This window comes from Pleurodeles waltl, chromosome 4_2 (assembly GCF_031143425.1).
Source record: "Pleurodeles waltl isolate 20211129_DDA chromosome 4_2, aPleWal1.hap1.20221129, whole genome shotgun sequence".
Taxonomy (NCBI): Eukaryota; Metazoa; Chordata; class Amphibia; order Caudata; family Salamandridae; genus Pleurodeles; species Pleurodeles waltl.
This window is the reverse complement of record NC_090443.1, coordinates 85,905,006-85,931,442: the sequence shown is the minus strand read 5'-3', so window position 1 is coordinate 85,931,442 and position 26,437 is coordinate 85,905,006. Positions and strand designations below refer to the sequence as shown.

The 26,437-nt window shown below is 46.3% G+C and overlaps 1 protein-coding gene across 5 annotated transcripts in view; it reads left to right on the top strand.

Moving 5' to 3' along the window:
• Window positions 1–26,437, top strand: part of R3HDM2 (R3H domain containing 2) — a 1,111,447-nt gene that overhangs the window by 492,696 nt on the left and 592,314 nt on the right. For all 5 annotated transcript variants that reach the window (XM_069230792.1, XM_069230791.1, XM_069230789.1 and 2 more), the window contains one exon: window positions 21,551–21,585. In XM_069230792.1, coding sequence (XP_069086893.1) covers window positions 21,551–21,585 — 35 coding nt within the window. The remainder of the gene's footprint in view (window positions 1–21,550; window positions 21,586–26,437) is intronic.

The following is a 26,437-nucleotide window of genomic DNA, read 5'->3' as shown; positions in this document are numbered from 1 at the left end:
CCGAAAGGTCATGCGCCTCCCAGGCATGATGGGCTCTTAACATAGTCCCACATGGTAGGTTTCACATACGTCCTCTACAGGAGTTCCTTGGGGCACAATGGTCACAAACAGGCTGTCACTGGAAGCATTTAGTGTTGATTTGGGGCTGTACTCACAGTTCTTTGCAGTGGTGGAATGCCATCAAACTGTTGCAGGGACGTCCCTTCCTGATGCCAGTTCCCAAGTGAACTTCACCAAAGGCGTTTTACTGAATGCTTGGTGATCAGACCTGTAAGACCAGATCATACAAGGTGGGGATCACATTAAATGGATGTCCACACACATCAGTCATGTGGAGTTGTTAGAGATCCTGTTAATCGTGAGGGGCTTCGCCCCCCTTTTACCCTTGCCAAAAATCCAACACAAGGTAATTCTTCTCCGGATGGCCAACACATCTGCCATGTCTGCTTTTCCTACAAGGGAGGGCATCACACAATCCCTTCTGTTGTCTGCCCTAATCAAGGGCATTTGGCGGTGGGTGATTCATCACAGGGTCCATCTTCTCTTACAGTACATACCCAGGGTGGACAGTGACTTTGCAGACATGCACAACAGTATGCGTCAATAAGTCCACGAGTGGGAACGTCACCCTCAAGTCCTAATCCCTTGCTTCCGCTTATGGCGGTTTTCCCACATAGTCCTGTTCACCACTGCTGAAAGTGCAAAAATGCCCAAACTTCAACTCAAGGTTCTGGCACCTACAGTCCATAGGGAATGCACTATGGATGTACTGTCAGGGATATTTGCCTGTGCTTTTCAGTATCTCTCACATTTTCCACTTGTGGTCCGGAGGCTCCTGGACACATTTCTCACCCTCATTTTAGTAGCTCTGACATGGGCCAGTCAGCCCTGGTTCACCACACTTTTCGGCCTCCCTCTAGTGCCACATGAGAAGTTGCCCAGCCACTGTATCTTCTGTCCCAAAATCACTGCATTCTCTGACATCTAAACCCTAGACAGCTCACTCTTGTGATTTGGCTCCTGAAGTCCTAGAATGTGGTACCTTAATCTGCCAGCAGAATGCATGACCATTCTTAAGGGCCTGCTGGCCTACTGCTAGAGCATGATGCGCGGCCAAGTGGAAACAGTTTGTATACTACTGTCTCCCTAAAAACTTTAACCCACTGAAAACGAGTCCAAGACATTGTTTGCTACCTACTACCTTTTCAGAAGTCCTGCCTAGCTTATACTTCTATCAGACTTCACTTGGCTGCTGTTGCTGCTTTTCTCCAAAATAGACAGCACACTTGACTTTTTAAAGTGACTGTTGGTAAAGCCTTCATTGAAGGCCCTAAAGGATTATCTTTCCACGGTTGCCACCTGCTCCTCTATGGAACATCAGCCTTGTTCTGACTATGCTAATGGGCCTTCCTTTTACACCACGTCACCCGTGTCCTTTACACTTCCTTTCCCGAAAAGTGTCTTTTCTGGTAACCATCACTTCGCTTAGGCATGTTAGTGAAATACAGCCACTTGTCCTGGAGAAACCTTTCTTCCTGGTGCACCATAATAGTGGCCCTCAGGACAAACCCCACATTCCTATCCAAGGTGGTCTTTAGTTTCCATCTCATCAAAACACAGAACTTCCAGTGTTCTACCCACATCCAGCATCAGTAGCAGAACAAGCCCTGCACACATTAGATGTGAAGAGAGCACTCATGTATTACATTAACAGAACAAAGCCCTTCTGTAAGACACAGCAACTTTGTGTCTCCTTCTCCAGGCCTCACAAAGGGCGTGCTCTGTCTAAAGAAGGTATAGCATGCTGGCTAGTCAAATGCATTCAGACCTGTTGGACTTGTTATATTATAGCCAAACAAACGTTTCTGTCCCATTTTGATTAAGAAGTGTTGAATAGTCACAGTACAGACCAGAGTTGGAGTGCCTAGTGACATTATAACACATGCTGTGCATTTTCTGCAAAGAAGTCGTCCAACAAGCGCTGGCTAGCCTGACGATGTTGCAGGAACTTGGAAAAGTGTGTGAAGGACCCCTGACCAACACTAGCATGGTAAACATCTGCACATTAATGTTTTGTAAATGTGTGGGGAAAGACAAAGTAACTGCTTTATAAATGCCAAGTTTAGGAATATTACCCACTAAAGCCATAGAAACTCCTTTTTTGCAGGTTGAGTGGGGGTGGGAGGGACAGGACATTCGGAAAGCTGCAATCTTGGTTTTGACAGAAGTAAGAATTCTGGAAGAGGGTTAGGCCCACTTCTCACAGGAAGTGGTCATATAGAGGGCATAGTGACCCCAGGTGTAAGTAGCCCATTGACTACTACCCTACAGTCCCATAATTGCCCCTAAATTCAGTATTAAAGGGGAGCACCTGGTATCAGGAAATCAGATTCAGGTTGACCACCAAACAAGGACACACAAGAGCTGCAAAAGCAAAGACTGAGGAAGAAGTACCTGACTTGGCCTCAGCCCTGCCGGCCTGTCAGCTGTTCCTGCTGATTTACTCCAAATTTGACTCATCCTGCAAGCTGCTGTGCCTCCAAAAGCCTGGGAGGCCTGCCTGCCTTCAATAAAGACCCAGGAACTCTTGTGGAGCAGCAGCGCTGCTACCCTATGTCTTGCAGGCACCCCAACAGTCCTAAGAGGACTCAGGACCGCATAAAAATAACACCTGAAAGCACCACTGGCCCTGTGCCTCCTAGCTTGAACTGAAGTGGGCCAACAATGCCAACGTAGTCCTCCAGAGACCAAGTTCACCTTGGACTTGCTTACTGTGGACTCACCAACGCCACCTGCAGCCTCTGCCCGCAGGCCCCCTCATCTGCAAGTACTCCCGGTGGAGACGCCCTGACGCCCCTTGTCCGTGGAGAAGAGGACCGAAGGTGTACCTCTGTCCCCAAGCATCTGGAGACTTGAACCCACCTGTTGGTTCTTCATGATTACACTCCCTGTCCAAACCTGCAGCCTCTTTTCATTCTGACCGCTCCCAATTGCCTAACATTGGGCACCTGACACCGTACTACACCTCTGCACCTGGCCGCCCTAGTGCCGCTCAGTGTTACCTGTTGGTGTGGTCCTCACCCTTGCCCAATACTTACTCTAAATCCAGAAGATTGGTCCCGTAACTCTCTGTGCTATACCTGAATGTAGTACTTGTTTTTCTCTCCATAGGGTAACGTAGCCACTTTTGAAACCTGAAAGTATTTTTCTTACAACATGTACTTCCCTGATTGAATTGATTCTGGTGCCTAAACATATATAAGGATACTTGTTATTTTTCTAAATTGGTGTGGATCTCCTTCTTGAGCTGTCTTTCTCATTTACTGACTGTGTGTGTATATTTGCAGTTGTCTAACACTCCTCTCTGATAAGCCTAAGGCTGCTCGACCACACTACCCCCTAAAAGAACACCATGGGATTGCTAGAGCAAGACCCTGTTCACTAGTAATGGAACTTCTGGACTTTTTGCACAATATATCTCATCATTTTAATATATAAAGATCCAGCTTCCTCCACAGGGGCTCTGATAACTCCTGGAGTTAGGAGAGTTATGGGGAATGAAGGGTAGTAGCACATGGGCTAGTTACCCTTGGCGTCACTACACCCCTTATAGTGCCACTTCCTGTGAGGAGTGACCATAACGCTGTCCCCGAGTTCCTGATTCTGCCCTCCCCAAGATGGGGGAATTTTCCTAGAGTGGGACACCTCAGGCAATTCACCTTAGGAGTGTGTCTGACCAGGGTTTTCTCCACGCCTCCTAGAATAGTTAATTTCTTGCCTGTCTTTGTACCAAATGGGTCTCAGGGCAGGGGATGACACCCTGGAGGATGCTGGGGTCACATATCAAAGGTGACAGGGACTTTGATGTCCCTGGCCTTGATATGATAAATCACTAGCCATCCTGCTCGAGGAGATGTCACCTTCCTCCGGAGCAGGCAGTGTCTCTGGCCACCGAGAGCGTTGACTCTCTCCTGCAGGGAGTCAGAAACCTGTCTGTGGTGGCAGGCTGCACTGTACCAGTCAACTAACTCACTAGAGATATAGTAGGTTTCAGTGGGTACTTATTAGGTATACTCTGGGTGCATGCATTAGTAAATCAATCACTGAAGTCAGTGTGGGTTTATTAATATTAAACTTTTGATACCAAACATTATAGGTTTCAGGGGAGCTATTATGTAGCTGGGGAATTCGGTTTGACCTGTACATACCTTAAGATGTCTTCCCTGTTCCCTGTTCACTGAATTGATTTAGACATTTCAGCGGCATATTTGCTCATGCAGATGTATCCACACATGCAGTGTATAATGCACCCCGCCTTTGGGCTTTAAGGCCTGCTGTAGGGGTGACTTACATATATTCCATGCAATGTCTGCAGGCATGGCCTGGTTTCACTTTTGTCTACACCATGTCACGCATTCTGCAATGTCAGTCTGCATGAGTGTGGTGAGGGGTCCCTTAGGGTGGCATAGTACATGCTTCTGGCCTTAGGGACGACCCTTGTTAGTACCCATGCCCTAGGTACCAGGGGTGCTAAAGTTATAGCCAATTGGGGAACATTTGCAGTTTTAGGGAACGAGATTGCACACTGTGAACCTGATTAGCAGGAATCCAATGCACTTCTGTCAGAATTGCATCAAATACAAGGCAAAAAGTGGGGGTGACCATGTCAAAAAGGGGCACTTCCCTACAGGAGGCGCAGTCGATAGTTGTGGACCTGGACTGGGAAGCTTGAGTGCAGAGGCTTTTGGTCTGCTAGTTCTGTGCGTTGAGGAGCTCACGGGTGTTGGTTAGATCTGCAGAGGGGGGAAAAAAAAACAGGACCACTCTTGTAGTTAGCCTCGTCAGTTCAATCATCCCTTGGTGGTCAGGTTGTCTTTAGCAGCAGTGGTGTCTGGCAAAGTGCTTGCAACTGCTCCGGTACCCCGGGTATTGGTGCAGGGTGACTCCTGGTGGTCTTGGCATCTCCAGCCTTGGTGAGGAGATAGGACTCTCCTCCTGGAGCACAGTGACTTCCTCCTGGGTGACTGTTGCATTGGTGAACCTGGTGGCCAGCAGATCGATGGACTGATGTCGCGTTCAGTGCCTGCAGGTTGCAGGGAAGTGTTTCTCCACTCTGGAAGATGCTGGCTGACTTTCTGGTATCAGGGCGCCACCTAAATGCTCAATTTTAGGGGTGTTTAGGGAAGTGCAGGGTAGTAGCCAATGGGCTACCTACCCCTTGGGTGACTACACCCCCTATATGACCGCTTCCTGTGGGGAGTGGGCACAATTCTGTCCCAGAATTCATAATGCCACCAAAAACAAGATAAAGTAACCCTTCCGTTATGGAGCACATCAGGCTTGCCCACCTTAGGGGGTTGACTTGCCTGGTAGTGCAAAACGCCTCCTTACATAGCCAATTTCCTGCTAGTTCTGGTACCAAATGGGCCTCCGGGGAGGTGGTGGCATTCCCCAGATCTGGGGGAAGCCAGGGTCACATATCAAAGGGCGTCGGGGATTTTGAAGTCCCTGACCTTGGTATGCAGATTCACTAGCCATCCTGCTGGAGGAGGTGATAACACCTTCCTCTGGAGCAGGCATTGTTTCTGACCTCTGAGAGTGTGGGCTTTTACCTCCAGGGGGTCAGAATTCTGTCTGTGGTGGCAGGCTGGTGAATACCAGTAAGCCAACACACTAGAGGACAAGCAGGTTTCAGGGGGCACCTCTAAGGTGCCATGTAAGTGCACGCAATAATAAATCCAATACTGGGATCAGTATGGATTTATTAAGACGAGGTGTTTGATACCAAACACCATAGGTGTCAGTGAAGCTATTATGTAGCTGGGTAACTCGTAAGGAACAGTGCCCAGTACGCACCTTAAGATGGCTTCCCTGTTCCCTTGTGCAGATATGTCCTCAGATAAAATATAATTCACTGTGACTTAGGGCCCTGCCTTAGGGCTCTAAGGCCTGCTGTAGGGATGACTTAAATATATTAGATGCAGTTAGTTGGGTGCCATGTCGTGTTTTCACTCATTACTTGCATCATGACACGTAGTCTGTAATGGCAGTTTGTATGGGGGTTCCTTAGGGTGGCACAATACATGCTGCAACCGTTGGGGACCCTCTTTAGTAGCCAGGGCCTAGGTACTGGGGGGGGGTACCCTTTACTAGGGACTTAGAGGTACTAAATGGTGTGCCAGTTGTACGCAATTAGACCTTTTATCTTGATTTAGGGAAAGTGCACTGGCACTGGGGACCTGGTTACCAGGATCCCAGTGCACCTTCATTTGAAAAACCTCAGTACCAGTGGCGGTGACAATGTCCAAAGGGGCACTTTCGTCCTACAGTTGTGACTCAAAAAAAACTTGATTGAAGAAAAGCAACTCCTACACATTCAGCACTAAATGGTAGGAATATGCACAGCAGTAAATCTACAGCACTACATGCCACAAACAGATGCTTATGACGTAAGTAACATATTGGCAACTAGAGTGCCGGCAAGCATGTGCCCTTCTCCTTCCCACCATTAAGGGTGTCCTGTGTTCCATCTATTTTATGGTGCGCCAACTTCAAGAGCTTCTCATCTCTCTTAATAAAAGTCTGCATCCTGTAGTTGTCTCGACCTTCATTTAAACATAACTGTATTCCTACACTAGCCTATTCATAGAATTCTCATAAGAAGATTTGAAGAAACTTCAAAGATTACAGAACACAGCTGTTGGTCTAGTATGATCCTTCAAATAAGATCATGATTCTGGGGCCAGAAGAAAATTCACTGGATGCCTGTCAGAATAAGAATTCACTTTAAATGCCTCTACCCTATATTTAAAGCCATATCTACATGCATCTCTAAACAGGTTTTGATCCCTGTAAGGACTACCGCAAACAAATACTTGTGACGGGTCCTCACCAAATTTGCTTGGGGCAAGCCATGACTCTAAGGCCTGCAATGAATGTGTCTATGAACAGGAAGGCCATAAAAGACTGCGAGGTGAAACTCTACATCGCCAAACACCAGAAGAGACTGCGACAAGACTTGTTCAAGTTGAAAGTCCGATCCATTTAAAAATCCAGAAATTGCAAGAGCCTTTCCAGAGGTCAGTCTTCATCTCGGTCCAAGTCCTTGGTTAAGTTGAAGAAAAAACACCCAGAAAATATAACCAAGACTACCGATTACCTCCACTCACGCCCTACTGAAATGGCATGTGGCAGGATCAAACATCTCAATCTCACTCCCGAAGTCATTCAGCTCTGGAAGTAGTCCTGCAACTTGCTCCGACACAACCAGAGTTTCCTGGGCTGTCCGACAATCTTTAGCAGATCTGGAAGGCTTGTTTAGATTCTTCACATCCTTTTTGACTCCCTCTGATGCACCTCACAGATTCAAGAGGTTCTCCAACTTGGTTACTGCCTCAGTGCATGCTGGACCCTCTGAACCCATAGCAGGGCTGTCTACAGCTCCATTGTCAACTCTGCTGCCTGCGCTACCTTCTATTCTGGATCCCGGCACCTCAGTGCCGATGTGTCTCCATCAGTGCCGTAAGACAAGGTAATAATTGTCTTCTCTGACATCAGCTCAGTGCTGCTTCAACTTTGATTGAAGTCATGGCTGCGGCCGTTGAGGCTCCAGTTCCTCCACTTGATCTTCCTCCACATCGTAAACACGCACCCTGCATTCTCTGTCCAGCAGTGATTCAGATAACGATTATGATGCTGGTGATCAGGTTGGCTAATCTTATTAAAAGGAGAATTGGTATGATGACCTGCAAGATGCTAGCGGCATTGATATCTCTCCTCAATCTGGACTTCCCTCAACCCCTGCCACTGAAGACAGTGCTTTTTACTCCATGGTTATGCGTGTGGCGGCTGAAGCCTTTGACATCCAGCTCCCTAACTTGGAGATCAAGACCCATGTATTTATGGAGATTCTTCAGCCAGGCTAATATCTGCTGAGCCCCTCTTACTGTTCAACAAAGCCCTTACAGATTCTCTTAGCACCCCTTGCCTGAATACTTGGTGATGCAGGCGTCGGCCAGCAAAACTAACTCCAACACATTTCCAACTACTGCCCCCCTCATAGAGAGTCAAAACGTCCACCAGCTTGGTGCTCAGGTCAGTGAATGCCAGCTACCTGCTGGGGTGCTATTCTCAAGCCCTTTGTAATTCAGTGGCTGAAGTCTTTCCAGGTGTTCCGGATGATCTGTAACTGGCCCTTGCTCAGGCCATGCAAAATGGTTGTGACCCGGCATAGTTCACAATTTGTTATGGCTTGGACACCACCAATTCCGTTGGCCAGGCCATTTGCACCAGTGTGTCGATTTGCTGCCATGCTTGGCTGCTGTCCACCAGTTTTTCAGATGATGTCTGGTCATCCCTCATGAAATGCTGTTTGACAGGACTCGCCTGTTTAGGGTCAAAGCAAGCCACACTCTAGTGGTTCAAGTAGAGCAGGGTCACAGGACACTCCCTGGTCTTATCTGCACCACCTTGCCAGCTGCATCAGCCCTCCCTTTTTTTTCATGATTTTGGCAGAGGTACCCCATACCATCAGCCAATCCAACAACAGTGCAGTGCCACGGTCGTGATGCCCACAGTCTCAGGGCCAAGTCAGTGGGCTGCCTAGTCCACTACACTCCTGCAATCCCACTGGTAAAACCTTTTTAGCATGCCATTAAAAGGAGCACAGTCACTTGTTGGGAGGCAGGATCCGACAATCCTTTCTGGGTTGGCAGGCCATAATATCAAACTGGTGGGTCCTGCAAATTGTTCGGAAGGCTATGATGTACCCTTCTTTTCTGCATTGCCACAGCTTCCCCCTCCCCATCAAGTGACTGACCGAGGGCCATCTTTTCGTTTTGTGGCAGGAAATGCAATCCCTTTTGGCCAAAGGGACTATCAAGAGCCGCAGCTTCAGCCTCCCCATCCAGCAACTGACAGAGGGCCATCTTTTTGTTTTGCTGCAGGAAATGCAAGCCATTTTGACCAAAAGGACTATCAAGAGGCTCCCCGCACCAGAAGTAGGACCTGGTTGATATTCCTGGGTGGAGAGCTTGGCCTGATTTTTGACCTGCACCCTCTAAGTGCTTTCCTCCAGAAGGAAAAATTAAAAATGCTCACACTGGCCCAGGTCTTGTCTGCCCTCAACCCTGGGGACTGGATGGTGGCATGCGATCTTCAGGACACCCTTTTCTATATTCCCATCAGCATTACCTGTGGTTCATGGTAGGACAGGTGCACTATCAGTCAGTTTTCTGTGCTCCCCTTTGACTTCACAACTGTCCCTTGGGTGTTCATAACAGTGATGGCGGTGGTAGCAGTGAATCTATGGAGCTCAGGGGGTCATAGTCTTTCTCTTCCTCAACAACTGTTGACTGTTGTAGGGGGCTTGCCCCAGGCAGTCACCAGCCAACTCCAGACTACAGTGACCCTCCTGTTCTCTTTGTGGTTTACTATCAATCCATTAAAGTCAATCCTGACTCTTCTTCAGGCACTCCCCTCATGTAGGAAGCTGGCTCTTTATATACTATATAAAAATGAGATATAGTGTGCACAGGGCCTAGGGGTTCCCCAGAGGCTCGACAGAAGCAATAATAGATACTACTAATGCTCTATTTGTGGTACTGTGGTCGAGCAGTTGGGCTTATCAGAGGGTAGTGTTAAGCATTTGTTGTACATACAGAAGCAGTAGAAGGAACACACACTCAGTGACTTAACTCCAGACCAATAGATTTTATAGAGAAAAATATATTTTGTTAATTTATTTCTAGAACTACAAGATTCAATTTGCAGGTAAGTACATTAAATGAAAGGTACTTTGCATAGGTACAATGAGGACTTTGAATGGTATCAACAATGTACACAGTTTTATTTAAATGGCAAAAAGCTATTTTAAAAGTGTACACAATGCAATTTTCAACAGTTCCTGGGGGAGGAAAGTAACGTACAGTTTGGAGGTACGTAACCAACTTACAGATTCAGTCTCCGGGGCATAGGTAGCCCACCGTTCGGGGTTCAAGATAACCCCAAACACCCAGCAGCAGCAACACAGGGCCGATTAGTTGCAGAGGTGAAACAGGAGCCAAAATAACGTGGGCCCCTATGGAGACGGGGTATTCCGGTACCTGTCTGCTTGCAGGTAAGTACCCGCGTTGTCGGAGGGCAGACCAGGGAGGTTTAAAGGAGCACTAGGAGGGCCCCAAGTAGGCACCAAACACGCACGATGGAACTCTTCTGGAGTGAGGTGGGTGTCCCTTGAAAATAATTTCTTCTTCTTGTTCTTGGACAGGTCCGCTGTCCACATGAGTTTCTTGGTCCTCGGTGATGCAGGCAGTCCCCTGGAGGCTTTTCAGGGTTCGCTGGTCCTGCCGAAAGCGTCTCTTTTCTTTTGCAGGCTCTTTGAAGCAGGAGACGGGCCGGTAGGGCTGGTGACGAGTCAGTTGTTGTCTCCTTTTCTTCTCTGCGGGGTTTTCAGCTCAGCAGTCCTTCTTTTCTTGAGGTAGTCAGGAATCTGCCTAGCGTGCTTCAGGGAGCCCTTAAATACAAGATTTAGCTGTGTTTTAGGGGTCAGAGGGTAGTAGCCAATGGCTACTGACCCTGAGGATGGCTACACCCTCCTTGTGTCCACACCCTTTGGGGGTGGGGTGGACTACATTCTTACTCCTATTGGCCCTGATCCTCCAAACCAAGATGGAGGATTCTGCAGGGAGGGGGTCACCTCAGCTCTGGACACCATAGGGGTGGTCCTGGCTAAGCTGGTCACTCCTCCCTGTTTTCCCTAACTTTCCCGCCGTACTTGCTGGCAAAAGTGTTTCTCTTCCAGGGGATCCTCATCAATAGTCATAAACATTGAATATTCCCGCCCCTGCGCGGGGACCCCGGAGCATATATATATAAAATACATACATATTATCATGTGTAAAACAGCAATGCAGGCTATAATCATAAATAGGCTAAAATGCTTTATTTCTATGCAAGTTTTTTTTTTTTTTTTTTTTTATATTATAAAATCACAATAGATGATAAATATCTACCTAAGCCCCAAAAACTGGACTTAGGGAAGTAAACAGCAGTAAATATCAGAGAAAAATAGAAAAAACCACATTGAAAAACAATGAAGCATTCTTAGCCAATAGGCTGCATGCAGGTTAACACAGGAGAACCATAAAAACTTTGGCACCGTGCCTTTAAGACCCTGAGCACCTCCAGTATCCCACCATGCCTCAGGGGTGAAGGGAAGGTGACAGTTGGTTCACAGTTAGGTCAGTTCTTTTTTCCGGCTTCTTCTGAGAGGATCCTGGAGCATTGAGCTCTCAGTTTTTCTGAGTTTTTCTTCAGAAAAATCCTTAAAAATAGTGTTTTTCCTATTTACTCGACAGATAACATCTTTTGTCTGAGTTTGGAAGTTTTTTTTTTTTGACAGAAAATGCCATCTCTTTTTGTAAAATGTCCTTCTTGTGGGAAGAAGAAAGCCCAGTCAGACCCACACTCTCTGTGTATTGTCTGCCTGCCACAGAGTCACTGTCCTGACACCTGCAAGTATTGTAAGAACATGTCAAGGAGGACTCTCAAAGACAGAGAGAAGATCAGGCTACATGGGCTTCAGGAGAGGAAAAAGTCAACATCCTCTTCACTTCCCAGACCTACAGCAGAAGGAATGGCCCGATCGACGTCGACAGGTAGGATTGTACCTGTTTGTTCTCCATCGACGTCATCGGCACCACCGTCTCACCGGCATAGATCGCCGTCGACGGCGACCAGACCGACGTCGAGGGACAAAACGTCGAAGCATGGACACAGGGGTACATCTCCGTCGACGGCAGGCCGCCGTTCGGCGTCGAGTCATCTCCGGCGCTCCCGTTCGCCGTTGAGAACGTCTCACCCCTTGGCGTCGAAGGACACGACACCAAAAACACCTCGACGGCATGAACATCCGCCGTCGACCACTCGCCACTCAACGTCGAGACACACGACGGCGAGTAGGTCCAGGTCCCGCGATAGGCGATCGGCATCAAGACACTCGACGGCAAGACCTCCGACGTCAAGACCTTCGACGTCGAGAACAGATCAGCCATCGCAACCTTCGACGTCGAGGATGCAATCGACGTCGACGCAACCTTCAGCTGTGTCACAGGCAGTAGAGCCAGCGGACAAAGCTCCCTCACCGGTGGTCTCTATAAGGAGTGCATCATCCCATTCCAGAGCATCGGGGCATGTTTCTCCCATCACAGCATCCCCGGATTCACAATACTCTAGGATGTATTCTCCTACTGCCTCATTACCGAGAACGCCATCGCCTACAGCTAGAGCAGGACGGGCTCGTTCTGCTTCTCGTCAGCCGACCACAAGACCTGCACACTCTGCTACAGCCTCTCGGAGCAGGTCCCGTTCCCGAAGGAGAACCAGGTCACGAACACCACGCAGAAGATCACCTTCTTGGTCTTCTTCAGGATCGTCTGTTGGGCGCTATTCCCCCACACTCACAGATTCTCCACCTGCTAGGATTTCCCCGGTGGATGATATCACCACTTTTAATGAGGTTCTTCTAAGGGGAGCGCAGAAGCTAAATATTGAGGTACCGGAGCCGGCCACCTCATCCTCAGTTATCTTTGAGACCCTACAACACAGATCAGTCTCGAGAAAACTGCTGCCACTAGTACCGGGTTTGCTGCAACCGACTATGGACACTTTTCTGTCTCCAGCCACTCTCAAGTCTGCCCCGGCTAGGATTCAAAAGAAATACAAAGCTCCGGAACAAGATCCTTTATTCCTGCGGAAGGATCCGCCACCGGACTCTGTGATCTTAGCCGCAGCCAGAAAAACACACTCTGTGGCATCATCTTCCACAGTCCCCCCGGATAAGGAGAGCAGACACCTAGACTCTCTGGGGAGAAAGATGTGCGGTACGGCGGCATCTGCTATGAAGGTCTCCAGCGCCTCAGCACTTCTGGGCAGATATGACCGCTCTCTGTGGGACTCACTCCACAGATTTACAGAAAAGTTGCCCAGGGAAGATAGACAGGACTTCCAGGAAATCTTGCAGGAAGGGGGCCTAGTATCTAACCAGGTCATCAGCGCGGCGGCGGACGGGGCGGATTTGGCTGCGCATGGGTATGCGCACGGAATCTGCGCTAGGAGGTCTTCCTGGCTACGGCTCACGGGTCTGAAACAGGAAGCACAGCAGCGCATTTTGAACCTCCCATTCAGCGGGAGTTCGTTGTTCGGTACCCACGCGGATGAAGAGATGGCCCGAATGAAAACGGAAGTCGACACGATGAGGGCAGTGGGCCTGGAACGTAAAAAAGACTTCAGGCGGAGGTACAGGCCGTATGACAGACGACCATTCCAGCAGAGGGTTCAAACCCCTCACTGGTCTCAAAGGCCACAACAGCGACAGGGACGTCCCCTGTTTCAGGCACGTAGACCCACAAGAGACAGAGGGTCAAGTAGACCTCAACAGTCTACAGCAAAGACACCATCAAAGCAATGAGGCATTGCTTCCCTCAGCACTGTGCACCACTCCGGTGGGGGGAAGTGTTACGCATCATCTTCGCGAGTGGCACTCAATCACAAAAGACAAATGGGTGCTCAATATTGTCGAACATGGCTATTCTCTCCTTTTCAAAAAACCTCCTCCACACTTGCCGCCAGCAAGGTGTTTTCCTTCTCATCTCAGCCTGCTACGCAAGGAAGTTCTCGCACTCCTACAAAAGAAAGCTGTAGAAAAGGTTCCTCCGGCACAAAAAGGAAAAGGGGTGTACTCCCGTTACTTTCTGGTGGCGAAAAAAGGTCAACAGGGCCTCTTCAGACCAATTCTGGACTTACGGCTCCTGAACAAGTACATAAGAAAACAAAAGTTCAGGATGCTAGCCCTTCACCAGATTGTCCCGCAACTGCATCAGGGAGACTGGATGTGCTCCATCGACCTACAGGATGCATATTTTCACATCCCAATAGCAACCAAACATCGGAAATTTTTACGTTTCCAGATAGCGTCACAGCACTACCAATTCAGAGTCCTTCCATTCGGCCTGAAGTCTGCACCCCGAGTCTTTTCAAAATGTGTAGCAGTGGTAGCGGCACACCTTCGAAGACAAAAAATATTCGTCTACCCCTACCTGGACGACTGGCTAGTGAAGGCCTCATCTCCGGATCAGGCGAGAAAACATCGAGATATCGTTCTAAGAACTTTCGAGTCTCTAGGTCTTCAAATCAACCACGACAAGTCAACCTTGATTCCAACACAAAACCTCCACTACCTGGGAGCGATACTAAACACAGAGCTCCAAAGAGTGTATCCTTCGGAGGAACGACTTTTATCAATCCACAGGAAGTGTCAACATCTATTAACAGCCGATGCACCTACAGCTCGTCAGGTGACATCGCTTCTGGGCTCCATGGCTTCATGCATCTTCATTGTCCCGAATGCCAGGCTACGCATGAGGCCCCTTCAGGAGGCATTAGAGAACAATTGGAGCCAAAAGACTGGTCACTGGGAGGACAGAGTTCGACTACCAGCAGTGGCTTTTCAATCACTACAATGGTGGATGCACAGACCTCACCTGTCGATAGGTTCTCCGTTTCACCAGACAATTCCAGTCGACACTCTGGTAACGGATGCGTCTCTTCAGGGTTGGGGTGCTCATCTGGGTTCCTTCCAAGCTCAGGGTCTGTGGTCCGACAAGGAAAAGAACTATCACATAAATCTACTGGAACTCAGAGCAGTCCATCTGGCTCTCAAATCTTTCTCTCCATTGGTTCAGGGGAAATCTATCCTAATTCAGACAGACAATACAACCACAATGTATTACCTGAACAAACAGGGGGGAACAAGATCACTACCTCTGTCTCGAGAATCCCAAACGATATGGCATTGGCTCCTGGCCAGGGGAATGTCTATCACAGCGGTACACCTGCCAGGTCAGCAAAACGTAGAGGCAGATTTCCTGAGCAGACATCTGGAAGACGCGCACGACTGGGTGCTACACGACGAAGTCGTCGAGGACATCTTCGGTCAATGGGGTCGACCTCAGTTGGATCTCTTTGCAGACGAAACAAACAAGAAATGCCCAGACTTCGCATCCAGGTTCTGCCGTCCGGGATCTCAAGGGAATGCCCTGTTGATCAACTGGTCAGGGACATTTCTCTACGCCTTTCCACCGATTCCCCTCATACCGGCAGTAATCAACAAATTTTACAACTCCAGAACCAGAATGATTCTGATAGCGCCACAATGGCCCCGCCAATTCTGGTACACGGACCTACTCAACTTATCGGAAAGACCTCACAGGAGGTTGCCGTGCAGACCGGATCTCCTGAGCAGAATGGAAGGCAGAATCCTACATCCCAACCTTCTCTCTCTGAGCTTGACAGCATGGCTCCTGAATTCCTACAGTATGGGCACCTAGGGCTCTCACAGGAGTGCATGAGCATCTTGAAAGAGTCAAAACGACCTTCCACGCGGCGTTCTTACGCTTTTAAGTGGAAGAGATTTTACATCTGGTGCTCTCAACAAGGTATAAATCCCATACGAGCTCAGGAGGACGTCATACTATCCCATTTACTTCATCTGGCGAAGTCTGGTCTGCAGGTATCTTCTATTAAGGTTCATTTGTCTGCAATTACAGCGTATCGTAAGTCGCCTTCTCAGGAATCCTTCTTTACGATACCTGTAGTCAAGGATTTTTTAGAAGGCTTGAAAAAGGTTTTTCCTCCCATTCGGAGACCTTCTCCTCCATGGGAACTGAATGTAGTCCTGTCAAAGCTTATGGGCCCTCCTTTTGAACCTATCCACAAGGCCTCTTTACAGCACCTTACGTGGAAGACGGCTTTTTTGGTGGCCATTACTTCAGCGAGGAGGGTCAGCGAAATTCAGGCTCTGTCTTGCAGAGAACCGTACACGGTTTTTCACGATAATAGAGTGGTTCTGCGAACTCACCCATCTTTCCTTCCGAAGGTGGTGTCAGAATTCCATATCAATCAGACTATATCTTTACCGACTTTCTTTCCCAATCCGGAGACTCCGGCTGAGAAAGCATTGCATTCTTTAGACTTAAAAAGAGTGCTGAAATTCTATTTGGACAAAACAAAACCGATTAGACATTCTAACCATTTGTTTCTGAATTATGGTCATTTAAGAACAGGAGAGGCAGCGTCTAAACGAACGATATCAAGATGGATTGTGTCTTGTATTGTTAACACTTACCAACTGGCTAATAAGCAATTACTGGCTAGGCCAAAAGCGCATTCCACAAGGGGAAAAGCGGCTACTGCTGCCCTCCTTAACAATGTACCAATTTCCGAGATTTGTAAGGCTGCTACATGGAAGTCTGTGCATACCTTTACTAAGCATTACTGTTTAGACTCGGATGCAAGAGCGGATGCCCAGGTGGGGCAGGCCTCTCTTAGAAATCTATTTGCATGAATATGTATTCTTTCCTGCACTTCTTTCGGACAGTCCGCAGAGTTTAGGGATGGGCTTGCTAATCTATTCAATGTTTATGACTATTGATGAGGATCCCCTGGAAGAGAAGGATTAGTTACTTACCTGTAAATCCTAGTTCTCTTCCAGGGGTATCCTCATCAAAGTCATAAACAACCCACCCTCCTCCCCGGACTTAAGTCTCCTAGAAGTGCAGGACAGATTATCTTTCTGATCAGTTACACAGATTGTCACCGTAAAAAAGTACTGACCTAACTGTGAACCAACTGTCACCTTCCCTTCACCCCTGAGGCATGGTGGGATACTGGAGGTGCTCAGGGTCTTAAAGGCACGGTGCCAAAGTTTTTATGGTTCTCCTGTGTTAACCTGCATGCAGCCTATTGGCTAAGAATGCTTCATTGTTTTTCAATGTGGTTTTTTCTATTTTTCTCTGATATTTACTGCTGTTTACTTCCCTAAGTCCAGTTTTTGGGGCTTAGGTAGATATTTATCATCTATTGTGATTTTATAATATAAAAAAAAAAAAAAAAAAAACTTGCATACAAATAAAGCATTTTAGCCTATTTATGATTATAGCCTGCATTGCTGTTTTACACATGATAATATGTATGTATTTTATATATATATGCTCCGGGGTCCCCGCGCAGGGGCGGGAATATTCAATGTTTATGACTTTGATGAGGATACCCCTGGAAGAGAACTAGGATTTACAGGTAAGTAACTAATCCATCTCCACTAGCTGAAGTGACCTGGGGCACTGTAACTCGAGGCTTGAGCCTTTGAGGCTCATCGCTAGGTGTTACAGCTCCTGCAGGGGAGAGGTGTGAAGCACCTCCAACTGGGGCAGGCTTTGTTTCTGACCACAGAGTGCACAAAGGCTCTCACCCCATGTGGTCAGAAACTCGTCTGAAAGTGGCAGGCTACTACTAGGTTGGCTGACATACAGGAGGCATCTCTAAGATGCCTTCTGTGTGCATTTTTCAATAAATCCCACACTGGCATCAGTGTGGGCTTATTGTGCTGAGAAGTTTGATACCAAACTTCCCAGTATTCAGTGTAGTCATTGTGGTGCTGTGGAGTTCGTAATGACAAACTGCTAGACCATATACTCAGTATGGCTACCCCGCACTTACAATGTCTAAGAATTGACTTAGACACTGTAGAGGCATATTGCTCGTGAAGCTATGCCCTCACCTGTGGTATAGTGCACCCTGCCATAGGGCTGTAAGGCTTGCTAAAGGGGTGACTTACCTATGCCACAGGTAGTGATTTTGGGGGCAAGGCACCCTGAGAGGGGTGCCATGTCGACTTTGCCTTTTTCTCCCCACTAGCACACACAAGGTGCAAGGCAGTGTGCATGGGCTGAGTGAGGGGTCCTCCAGGGTGGCATAATACATGCTGCAGCCCTTGGGGACCTTCCCAGGTCACAGGGCCCTTGGGACCATTGGTACCTTTTACAAGGGACTTTACTGTGTGCCAGGGCTGTGCCAATTGTGGAAACAAAGGTACAGTTTTAGGGAAAGAACACTGGTGCTGGGGCCTGGTTAGCAGGATCCCAGCACACTTTCAATCAAAGTTTGCATCAACACTAGGCAAAAAGTGAGGGGCAACCATGCCAACAGTGGCATTTTCCTACACCACCTTATCAAAGCCATTCTGAACATGGTACGGTTATGTGCCTCCCCCCCCCAACCCCGGAAAGAATCCAGGACATTCAGGCTGTGATCCTGCTCTTGCGGCCTTGGTCCTAGTTTTCAGTAAGGTCAACTCTGAGGCTGCTGGGACTTATGGCCCCCTGCTGGTCAAGCACACCACTTTGCCTGTGTGAGTTCTGCAGTAGGATCTGAGTCCCAACATCAAGAGGATCTCTGACCACGTTCAGATGTCATAGGAGACTGCTAATGATCTGCAGTGGTGGTTAATGGAGAGCAATTGGGTCAGTACAGACCCCTTCCATACCCAGAGCTGATATTGGTGACCAATGTATGGCCACCTAGGAGAGGTGTAAAACAGAAGCCTCTATTCTCTGGCAGAGTCCAGGCTCCATATCAACCTTCTGGAACTGAGGGCAATCCACTTGGCATTTAAAGCCTTCCATCCATCTAGGGGAGTCTGTTACAGGTGCTCATGGACGACCCCCCTGCCATGTGGTAATGCAACAAACAGGGCAGAGAGGGCTTGAGGACCCTGGGACAGGAGGGCCTGCGCCTCTGTAAATGACTGTCACCAAGGAATCTTCCTGGTGGTGTACCACCTGGCAGGATCATTGAATGCTAGGGCAGATGAGCAAAGTAGTTGGCGCCTAGCGGATCAGGAGTGACAGTTAGACCTAGAGGTGGCAACGGGTCTCTTTTGTGAGTGGGGAGAACCCTGGCCCCATCTACCACAGTCGAGAATCTGCAATGTCTGTGCTTCTGCGCATTTGAGTTTCCTAAGTGTCTCTCGCTATGAGATGCTTTCTGCCTCAAATGGAACTCAGGACTCCTGTATACCTTTCCGTTAATACCAGCTCATCCTCTGAGCTCTGAAGTTCAGGACTGACTGGGCCCAAATCGTCCTATGACCTCAGACTAGTATGGTATCCAGAACTCCTGGGCTTTAGCATCTGTCCTCAGATCAGGCTGTTCCTCTTGGGGGAATCTGCTGTTGCAAAAACTGGGCAGGATTCTACACCTGGGCCTTCACGCTTTTCACCTTTGTTCCTTCATCAAAAACTTCATAGACCTGCCGTTGGGACAAATTTGTGGCTTGGTGCAGTGCTCGGCATATAGACCTCCTCCAGGCTAAGTTATGACATTTTATCTTGGTTTTGTCCCTAGCCTTGTAAAGCCTTGCTCTGAATACAGTTAAATTGTACCTTTCGTCTCTTCCAGCCTTTTTGTGGTTGCTAGATCAGCCCTCTTTAAGTCTCTAATTGTTATGCGCTTTTTGAAAAGTGTACAGCATTTGTTACCTCCCTCTCCTTTTGTCATGCCACAGTAGGACCTTAACTTGGCCCTCACATTTCTGATGTGCATTCCATTTGAGCCACCTCACAGCTGTTCCTTGCAGCTATTTGCCCTCAAGACAGTGTTCATTCATGCCATAATATCAGCAAAGCGTTAGTGAATTTCAAGCCACACACCACCTTCTTCCCAGACAAACTGGTTTTGCGGATGTGTGTATCTTTTTTTGCTTAAAGTTGTGACACTGTTACATGTCAGTCAGAATAGCACTTTTGTGGCATTCTGTGTTCTGCCTCACCTCTCTAAGCAGGATTAGAGATTCCATCGCTTGGACCCTAGAAGAGTGCTGAGCTTTACATAGATCGTACCAAAGTGCACCGGTTGGATGGTCACCTCTTTACGGGGTTCTCTGGACTTAAAAAAGCGAAGGCTGTGCAGAAGAAAACCATCTCCTGCTGGTTCCCTGCAGTATGACTTTGTATGCATAGGCTACAAAGCTACAGCAGGAAGGACAACATGCTCTTTCTACCAGAGCCAAAGCTGCTACCACTGCATTAGCATGTGGAGCTCCTATCTTAGGCATTAGCCAGGGGATTACATGGACGTCCCTCATGCGTTCACAAAGCACTATTGTTTTGATAGGCTTGTGGAGAGGGCATTTTGCTTCCTTTGTGCTGCAGGACTTTCTAGATTGAGGCTATACACACAGCGACCTCCGAACATGTGCTGCTTTGATATCTATACAAAATGTGAGGAATCTGTGACTAAAAGTCTGTCAGAAGAGCAAGTTGCTTACCTTTGGTAACACTTTTTCTGTTTGAGACACTAGCTGCGGATTCCTCGCCAGTTCTACCCGTTCATGTTTGGCCTCTAGCCAATAAAAGGTCTTAAGTCTAGGAATCTGCACAAGGTCATACCAAATCGCTTTTGAGGCTCTGCTTCTGGGTGTGTGTGCAGACTCAAAAGCAACTAATGTCATTGTGCTAGAGTGGCACCCTACATAGGCCCCACCCGTCATTTCTGAAACAGAAGGGCATCAGTGTAGAGCCACACTGTGCCACCTATTGCCACGCAGAGGCACTGCTAAAAAGATTCCAAATCCAGTTTGATCCTGGCCCAGAAAGAGCATTACTGAAGTTAAGTAACTTTGTACCAATTAAAGTGATGGATCCCCTACTTAATTGTACACTCCAGTGTGCTAGCAAATGTTTATTTATGTGAGTTTTTGTATATATAATAACATAGGACTGAAGAATTGGTGAATTGCAGACTTTTTGGTTGCTGACCCTTCTTTCATAGAAACAGCAAGAACCCCTGGATTCTTACCAGAGTTTCCTCTGTTTTTCAGTGACCATAGCAGTGTCTGATTCCACCAAAAATAACTGCCCTTTAGAGGCAAGAAAAATCCTTATTGTTTGAGTTAACAAAAAAGTGACCAATGCATTGTACAAGTCAACATAGAAATAATATTGCACTGTTGAACACTGTTTTCCGTTGGTAACAAATTAAAGTGGTACATGTAGGGGAGCGCTCAATTTGTGAAGCAGCCACAATCTCACTTTTTAATATGCTGCCAAATGAGCCTGGTACAAGAGCTTGAATTTATAAAACATTTTTACCTTGGATGCAAGATGAAACAAGAATTTTGGAGTAAATGGTTTTAAGAAACGTAACTTAGTCTGCATCTACTTCTGATGCACTTTGCAGAATAGCAAGTAGCATTCTTAAGAAAAATGTGTACATCAAAACGGATGTGTGCTGCTAAAGAATTGCTGAACTATTGATTAATTGCTATCCGACTTGGCAGCTATGACGGAGTCACTTGTATTTTTCCCATCCACCTTCCCTGTGAGGAGAATTGTGATGCAATTTTATGAAGGTGGTCTTGCTAGATAGAGCTCTAAAGATTAATCTGCAGATAGTGCAGTGGCTGACCTCCAAACTGTTACATGTAAGCTCACTTACTGTAATGCTTGTGCTCCTGTCCATTGTCAGTCCTTTCTGACAGATGATTTACCTGCCTTAACCATTTTATGTTAATTGTTCTGTACGGACCCATTTATTACTCTAAAGATATTGGTTCTTGAACCATATGAATCTGACATAATGTAAAGCTAATGTGACAATCTTGTGCATAACTTTTGCTATGATGTCTTAAACACACTTTTTCGCTTTTTGCCCACAGCAATCTGCCCAGAATGGATACCTTCCTGACAGCAGGTTAGTACAGATATGCATTCTCTTTAGCTGATCGTAGGTACACTGAGAGGAGAAATAGGCCATAAAAGACCAATATGGTTAAAGAAAATGAACAGAGCTAACACTTTTCATACTTTCTCCTTTTAACAAGACTCTTCCAGGAATCCTCCCCTCTTAGCACACACAAAAGGACACAAATGTTTAGATACCTCTTGGTTTCTTGTCTTCTCTGGTGACCTTTGTATTTTAATTATAAGTTTAGCCTGTGTTTGCTTTCAACATGCATGAGCTCTTATGAGGTTTCACTTTTGAATTTGCATTTATTTTGCTGCCATTTTATTATTTGGGTTTTCCAACAGATGGTCTGCCTCTTGCTAAATGTCAGCTCTTTTCTAGTTGGCTGAAGCGAAAAAGTCTTACCCGTCCACGAACATGCACCAATAATGTCCTGTTTAGAGCCACAATCCCTCTACATACACCGCAGAACAGAACATAGTTGTTTTTGGGCATTTATAGTTTGGACCAAAACTAAATAACCTTTGAACTCTGTGAGATCCCAGGTTATGGCCTTAACTAACAGCAATACAGTCAGCAGCATTTTGGTCAATCTACCTTCTCAATGACTATTCACAACTCAAATTGGCTCTATGAAATCTAAATTTGAGGCTTGCGATATATTTCCAAATGACTGTTCAGAAATTGCAAGGTGAACGTGTGAGAATGTCTGGAAGAGACACCTTCCTCCGTCTGTTTAGGTGCTCTTGAGCAAAAGATCATTCTTTGTTCTTTCTTAGAAACCTTTAGAGTGTTTCACACTATTGAGCAAGAGTCTGTCTTGTTATTCTAATTGCATTTATACTGTTAGCATAGAATGCAGGAGTTTTGCAGGTTTTAATCGGTCACCGAATGGGTGGATTCTGAATAACTTTTTAGAACTTATGGAAAAGAACACTATTCTTTAACAGAAGGAGTGTTTGTTACCAGACCTTTTGTGGTGTTGCCTAAAACATGAGAAGCATCTTTGATTTGATACTCTCTTAATGTTTCTCTGTTCTCCACCTCTGTCAGTCCAATTAATAATCAGTATTGTTAGAGCTTTTCATAATATTTTTCTCTACAGTCACTTGAGATTTTCAGGGAAAATGTTGAAGCTATACCATGGTCTGATGGTGTCAGTAGCTCAGTAAATTGACAGTTTGTGTAAGGATGGTGTATGTAACAGTTCACTGAGGCTTAGCAATGAAGGACATAGTTTAACTAGTGTCTCAGATAAGACACACTATGTACTTGGTGATGTCGACATCTAGGGTAGTCACTGTAAGCCTTCTGGTCATGATGACTCGTGTTTTCTAGTTGCCTTGCCATTGCTTTATGGATGTGACTTTTCCGATCATTAGAGAACTTTCATTTAAAGAGAAATGAGAGGACGGTGTTGGTTCTTGTAAAGAAATGGCAGAGCTTTGTTTCAGTGAAGCAAGCATTCATTACCATTTCTTGATGGAACAGCTTTTTTTCTCCACGTCAAATAGTGACTCACTCCCTCCTGATAAGAGTTGCAATACACATTTCTAAAGTGAGTATTGCACATTCTGGCTCACTACAGTGTAAACTGCATAAGTCCACACCATGGTTAGAGCTTGCTTTTAACTGAACTAGGGACAAGGGTATCACTATAAAATACATAAAAATAGCACCACTAGATTTGAAAGACTGCTGCTTACTTTCTTCAGCCTGTCATAGATACTCCTTCTTTTAAATATTGCCTGCAGTGGTGGAATCCTAAGCAAATTAAACATTTTAGTAGTAAACAAATCATTCACTTCACTAAACCTACAATCTTGGTCCAGTCATATTACTTTCAGCCAGTGTTTGGATGAGCACTCAGATCTCCCTTAGAACAGCCTTCATTTACCCCATGCTCAATGAGAGATATCTTGTTGGAGCTTCTTCTCCTCACAGACTGCCTTCAGTATTTTATTTCAAATTGTATGTTGCTTGCTCTAAGCCACTCGGACATTGAACGTTTTTCTTTTTGAGAGTTTGACAGGTTGCTAGATTCGCTACCTAGTGTCTCTGTCCCAATAAATTCTCTGCATGTACTCCTAATGCAAGTTTCCTGTCTTACCTCTCCAAACCTTTCCTAATCCAGTCTGTTCAAACATTACAAGTCTTTCTGTGTAAAAAAAATAAAATAAAAAAAAAAAAAAGACTTCCAGGAGAAATAGTGTGACAAGTCCACAAATTCCTGATAGACGACACATGCAAAACAGTAATTGTGCATCTCCAGTTTCTTTTGGGTCGCTCATCTCTGCCTTGCTAGTCTTCCCTTGGTCATTATTAAAGCAGCAATAAGTCAGAAGATAAAGCTGAGTGCTACCTTACTACTCAAGAAGAAACCGAAGAAGACTTTCTTGTTGCTTTGACTAAGGATGGATGGCAGCCAAGTAGGCTGTCAAGACTTCTGGGGATTTTGCAAAGGCAGACTTTGTTTCCTACAGCTAACAAGGGAATGCTTATAAGACAATGCTGGCTATTGGTAATCAGTTTGAAACCAGACATTCTCACAAAAGCCAGCTATGCCAATTGAACAGACTCATTTCTTTAGAACAATCCAATAAGGATTTACAAGTCATCAGACATGATGCAAAGTATTAGAAAATTTGCCCTATTACCTAGGAAAGTGAAAGGAGGGGATTGGGAGGTCACCTGAAGCCTAAAATACATAAATGTTTAATAAAATAAAATAAAAAGGTACTTGCACATAGTGGCTTTGCAAAGTGTTATCCCCTTGCTAAAGGAAGGATAAGTTTCCCTGACTTGATGTAGAAGATGTGTGATACCTTGTCATCAGGAACACAGACAATTCCTGCATTTCAAGGAAGAAAAGAAGCATTTTCAATTAAAATCACTCCTTTTGGACTCGAGTCTGAGCCAAGAGACTCTTAAAAATACCTAGTTCTGGTAGAGATCACTTAGAACAAACAGTAATTACTTACACCCCTACCCCTACTACTATTTTAATTAAATCACTTTTCTGTGCAAAGCTAATGAAATAAGCTATCAACTGTAACCACCTTTCAGCTAATAGTTGGGCTAACAGTAAACCAGCCCGAATCAATTTGACAGCATCTGTCAAACTAGAGTTCCTTTGTATAGTCCTTTAGATGTGCCAGACTTTGGTAAAGACTTGGCCAGACAGAATTTTTTTACTACTTCAGATGTTGAAAATGCTGTTAAATAAAAGCACATGCTTGATGAAGAACTTCAAAGCATATCTGGAAGTGATGCCAGCTTGGATTTCCTTAAGAAATCCACACAAACAAAATTACCAGGTGACTAATAGATCCAGGCATTAGAAGATTGCAACATTTTGATAGCTGACTCACCTTCCAGCATGCAAAAAAAAAAAGGGTGTTCAATCCCACCAAGCTACAATAGAGATTCCCTTATTTTGTGCTAAAAATCAAAATTAATCTTGGTGTGGACACTTCTTTTAGTGCTTGGAGCACAAAGTCAAAGTTAAACAGAGATAGCTCTGTGCTCAAGTCCTCAAACAACACTACATATGCGCATGGTTGAGCCTTTAGGATAGCCCTTTTGCAGTTTCTTCCAAACTTCCACTTGAGTCTGATTTATACAACATTCATCCCAATTTCTACATCTAAAGCAGGAGTAGTCAATAGCTCGCTCCCTGAGTATCTTAAACGTTGTGGACATGTGTATTTAGTCAAATAAATTCTGGCCAACATTCTGCTGTGAGGTCTGGAATGTCACGTGTAAATGTTAGCCACAGCTTAAGTAATTCTTCCATTCATCGGAGATATTGCACACAGATCTTCAAGATAATGAAGGAAATGGAATGCCCATCCGTGCCTCAATGTCTACCTCTTTTGTCTCTCCAAAAGCATTTTGATATCCTAGATACTTGTCTTGTGTTTCTCATCCATCTGGCATTTGAATGCAGATCAAATGTTTCTCTTGCCTTCCATCTCCTCTCTGATATCCATGTTCTACAGTAAGTAACATTTTTTTTTTCTCTAGCTGCACTTTGAAGTTTGATTTCTTAATAGTGTGTTGACCGTTTGGGCTTGCTCTCTACGTGTATGGAAGAACCCGCCACAAGCTGAATGTTCCAGCCATGTCCAGAGGCATAGTGCCTCCTGACAAAGGATCCAGGACCCTACTCCGCCCTGTTTGTTGCAGTACCACATGGCGGTAGTATTGTCCTTTAACACCTGCTCTACTTTCCCTTTGAGAGAGGGAAGAAATGCTTTCAACGCCAGCTTGATCGCCCGGAGCTCCAGAAGATTGATTTGGAGCCCAGAGGCCTCTGATCTCCACCTCTTCCATGTGGCCGCCCAAACCGAGAAGTGACGCATCTGTCACTATAGATAAATTCGGGTGGGGAAGGGAGAGGGATCTCTTGTGGACCCAATGCGGATTTGAAAGACACCACTGCAGGTCTTTCGCAGTCGCCTCTGAGATTGGGACCATGTCAGAGAGATTCCCCTGATGCTGCGCCCACTGAAAACTTCAAGTCCCACTGCAGAGCCCGCATATGCCATCTGGCATGTGATACTAGCAGGATGCAATGAGGCCCAGCAGCCTCAGAGTCAGTCTCACCAAAACCCAAGACTGGGGCCGAAGTATCGGAATCATAGCCTGAATGTCTTGGACTCGCTTTTCGGGAGGATAAGCTAGCACTGTGTCCACAACAGCTCCGATGAAGGGGAGCGTCTGAGAGGGAGTCAGGTGTGACTTCGGCACGTTTATAGTCTGAAGGTGGGAGACAACTTTCTGGGGCGACTCTGCCTTTAACAGCCAGTCATCGTGGTGGGGGAAGACTGACACCCCTAACCTGCGCAGATGGGCT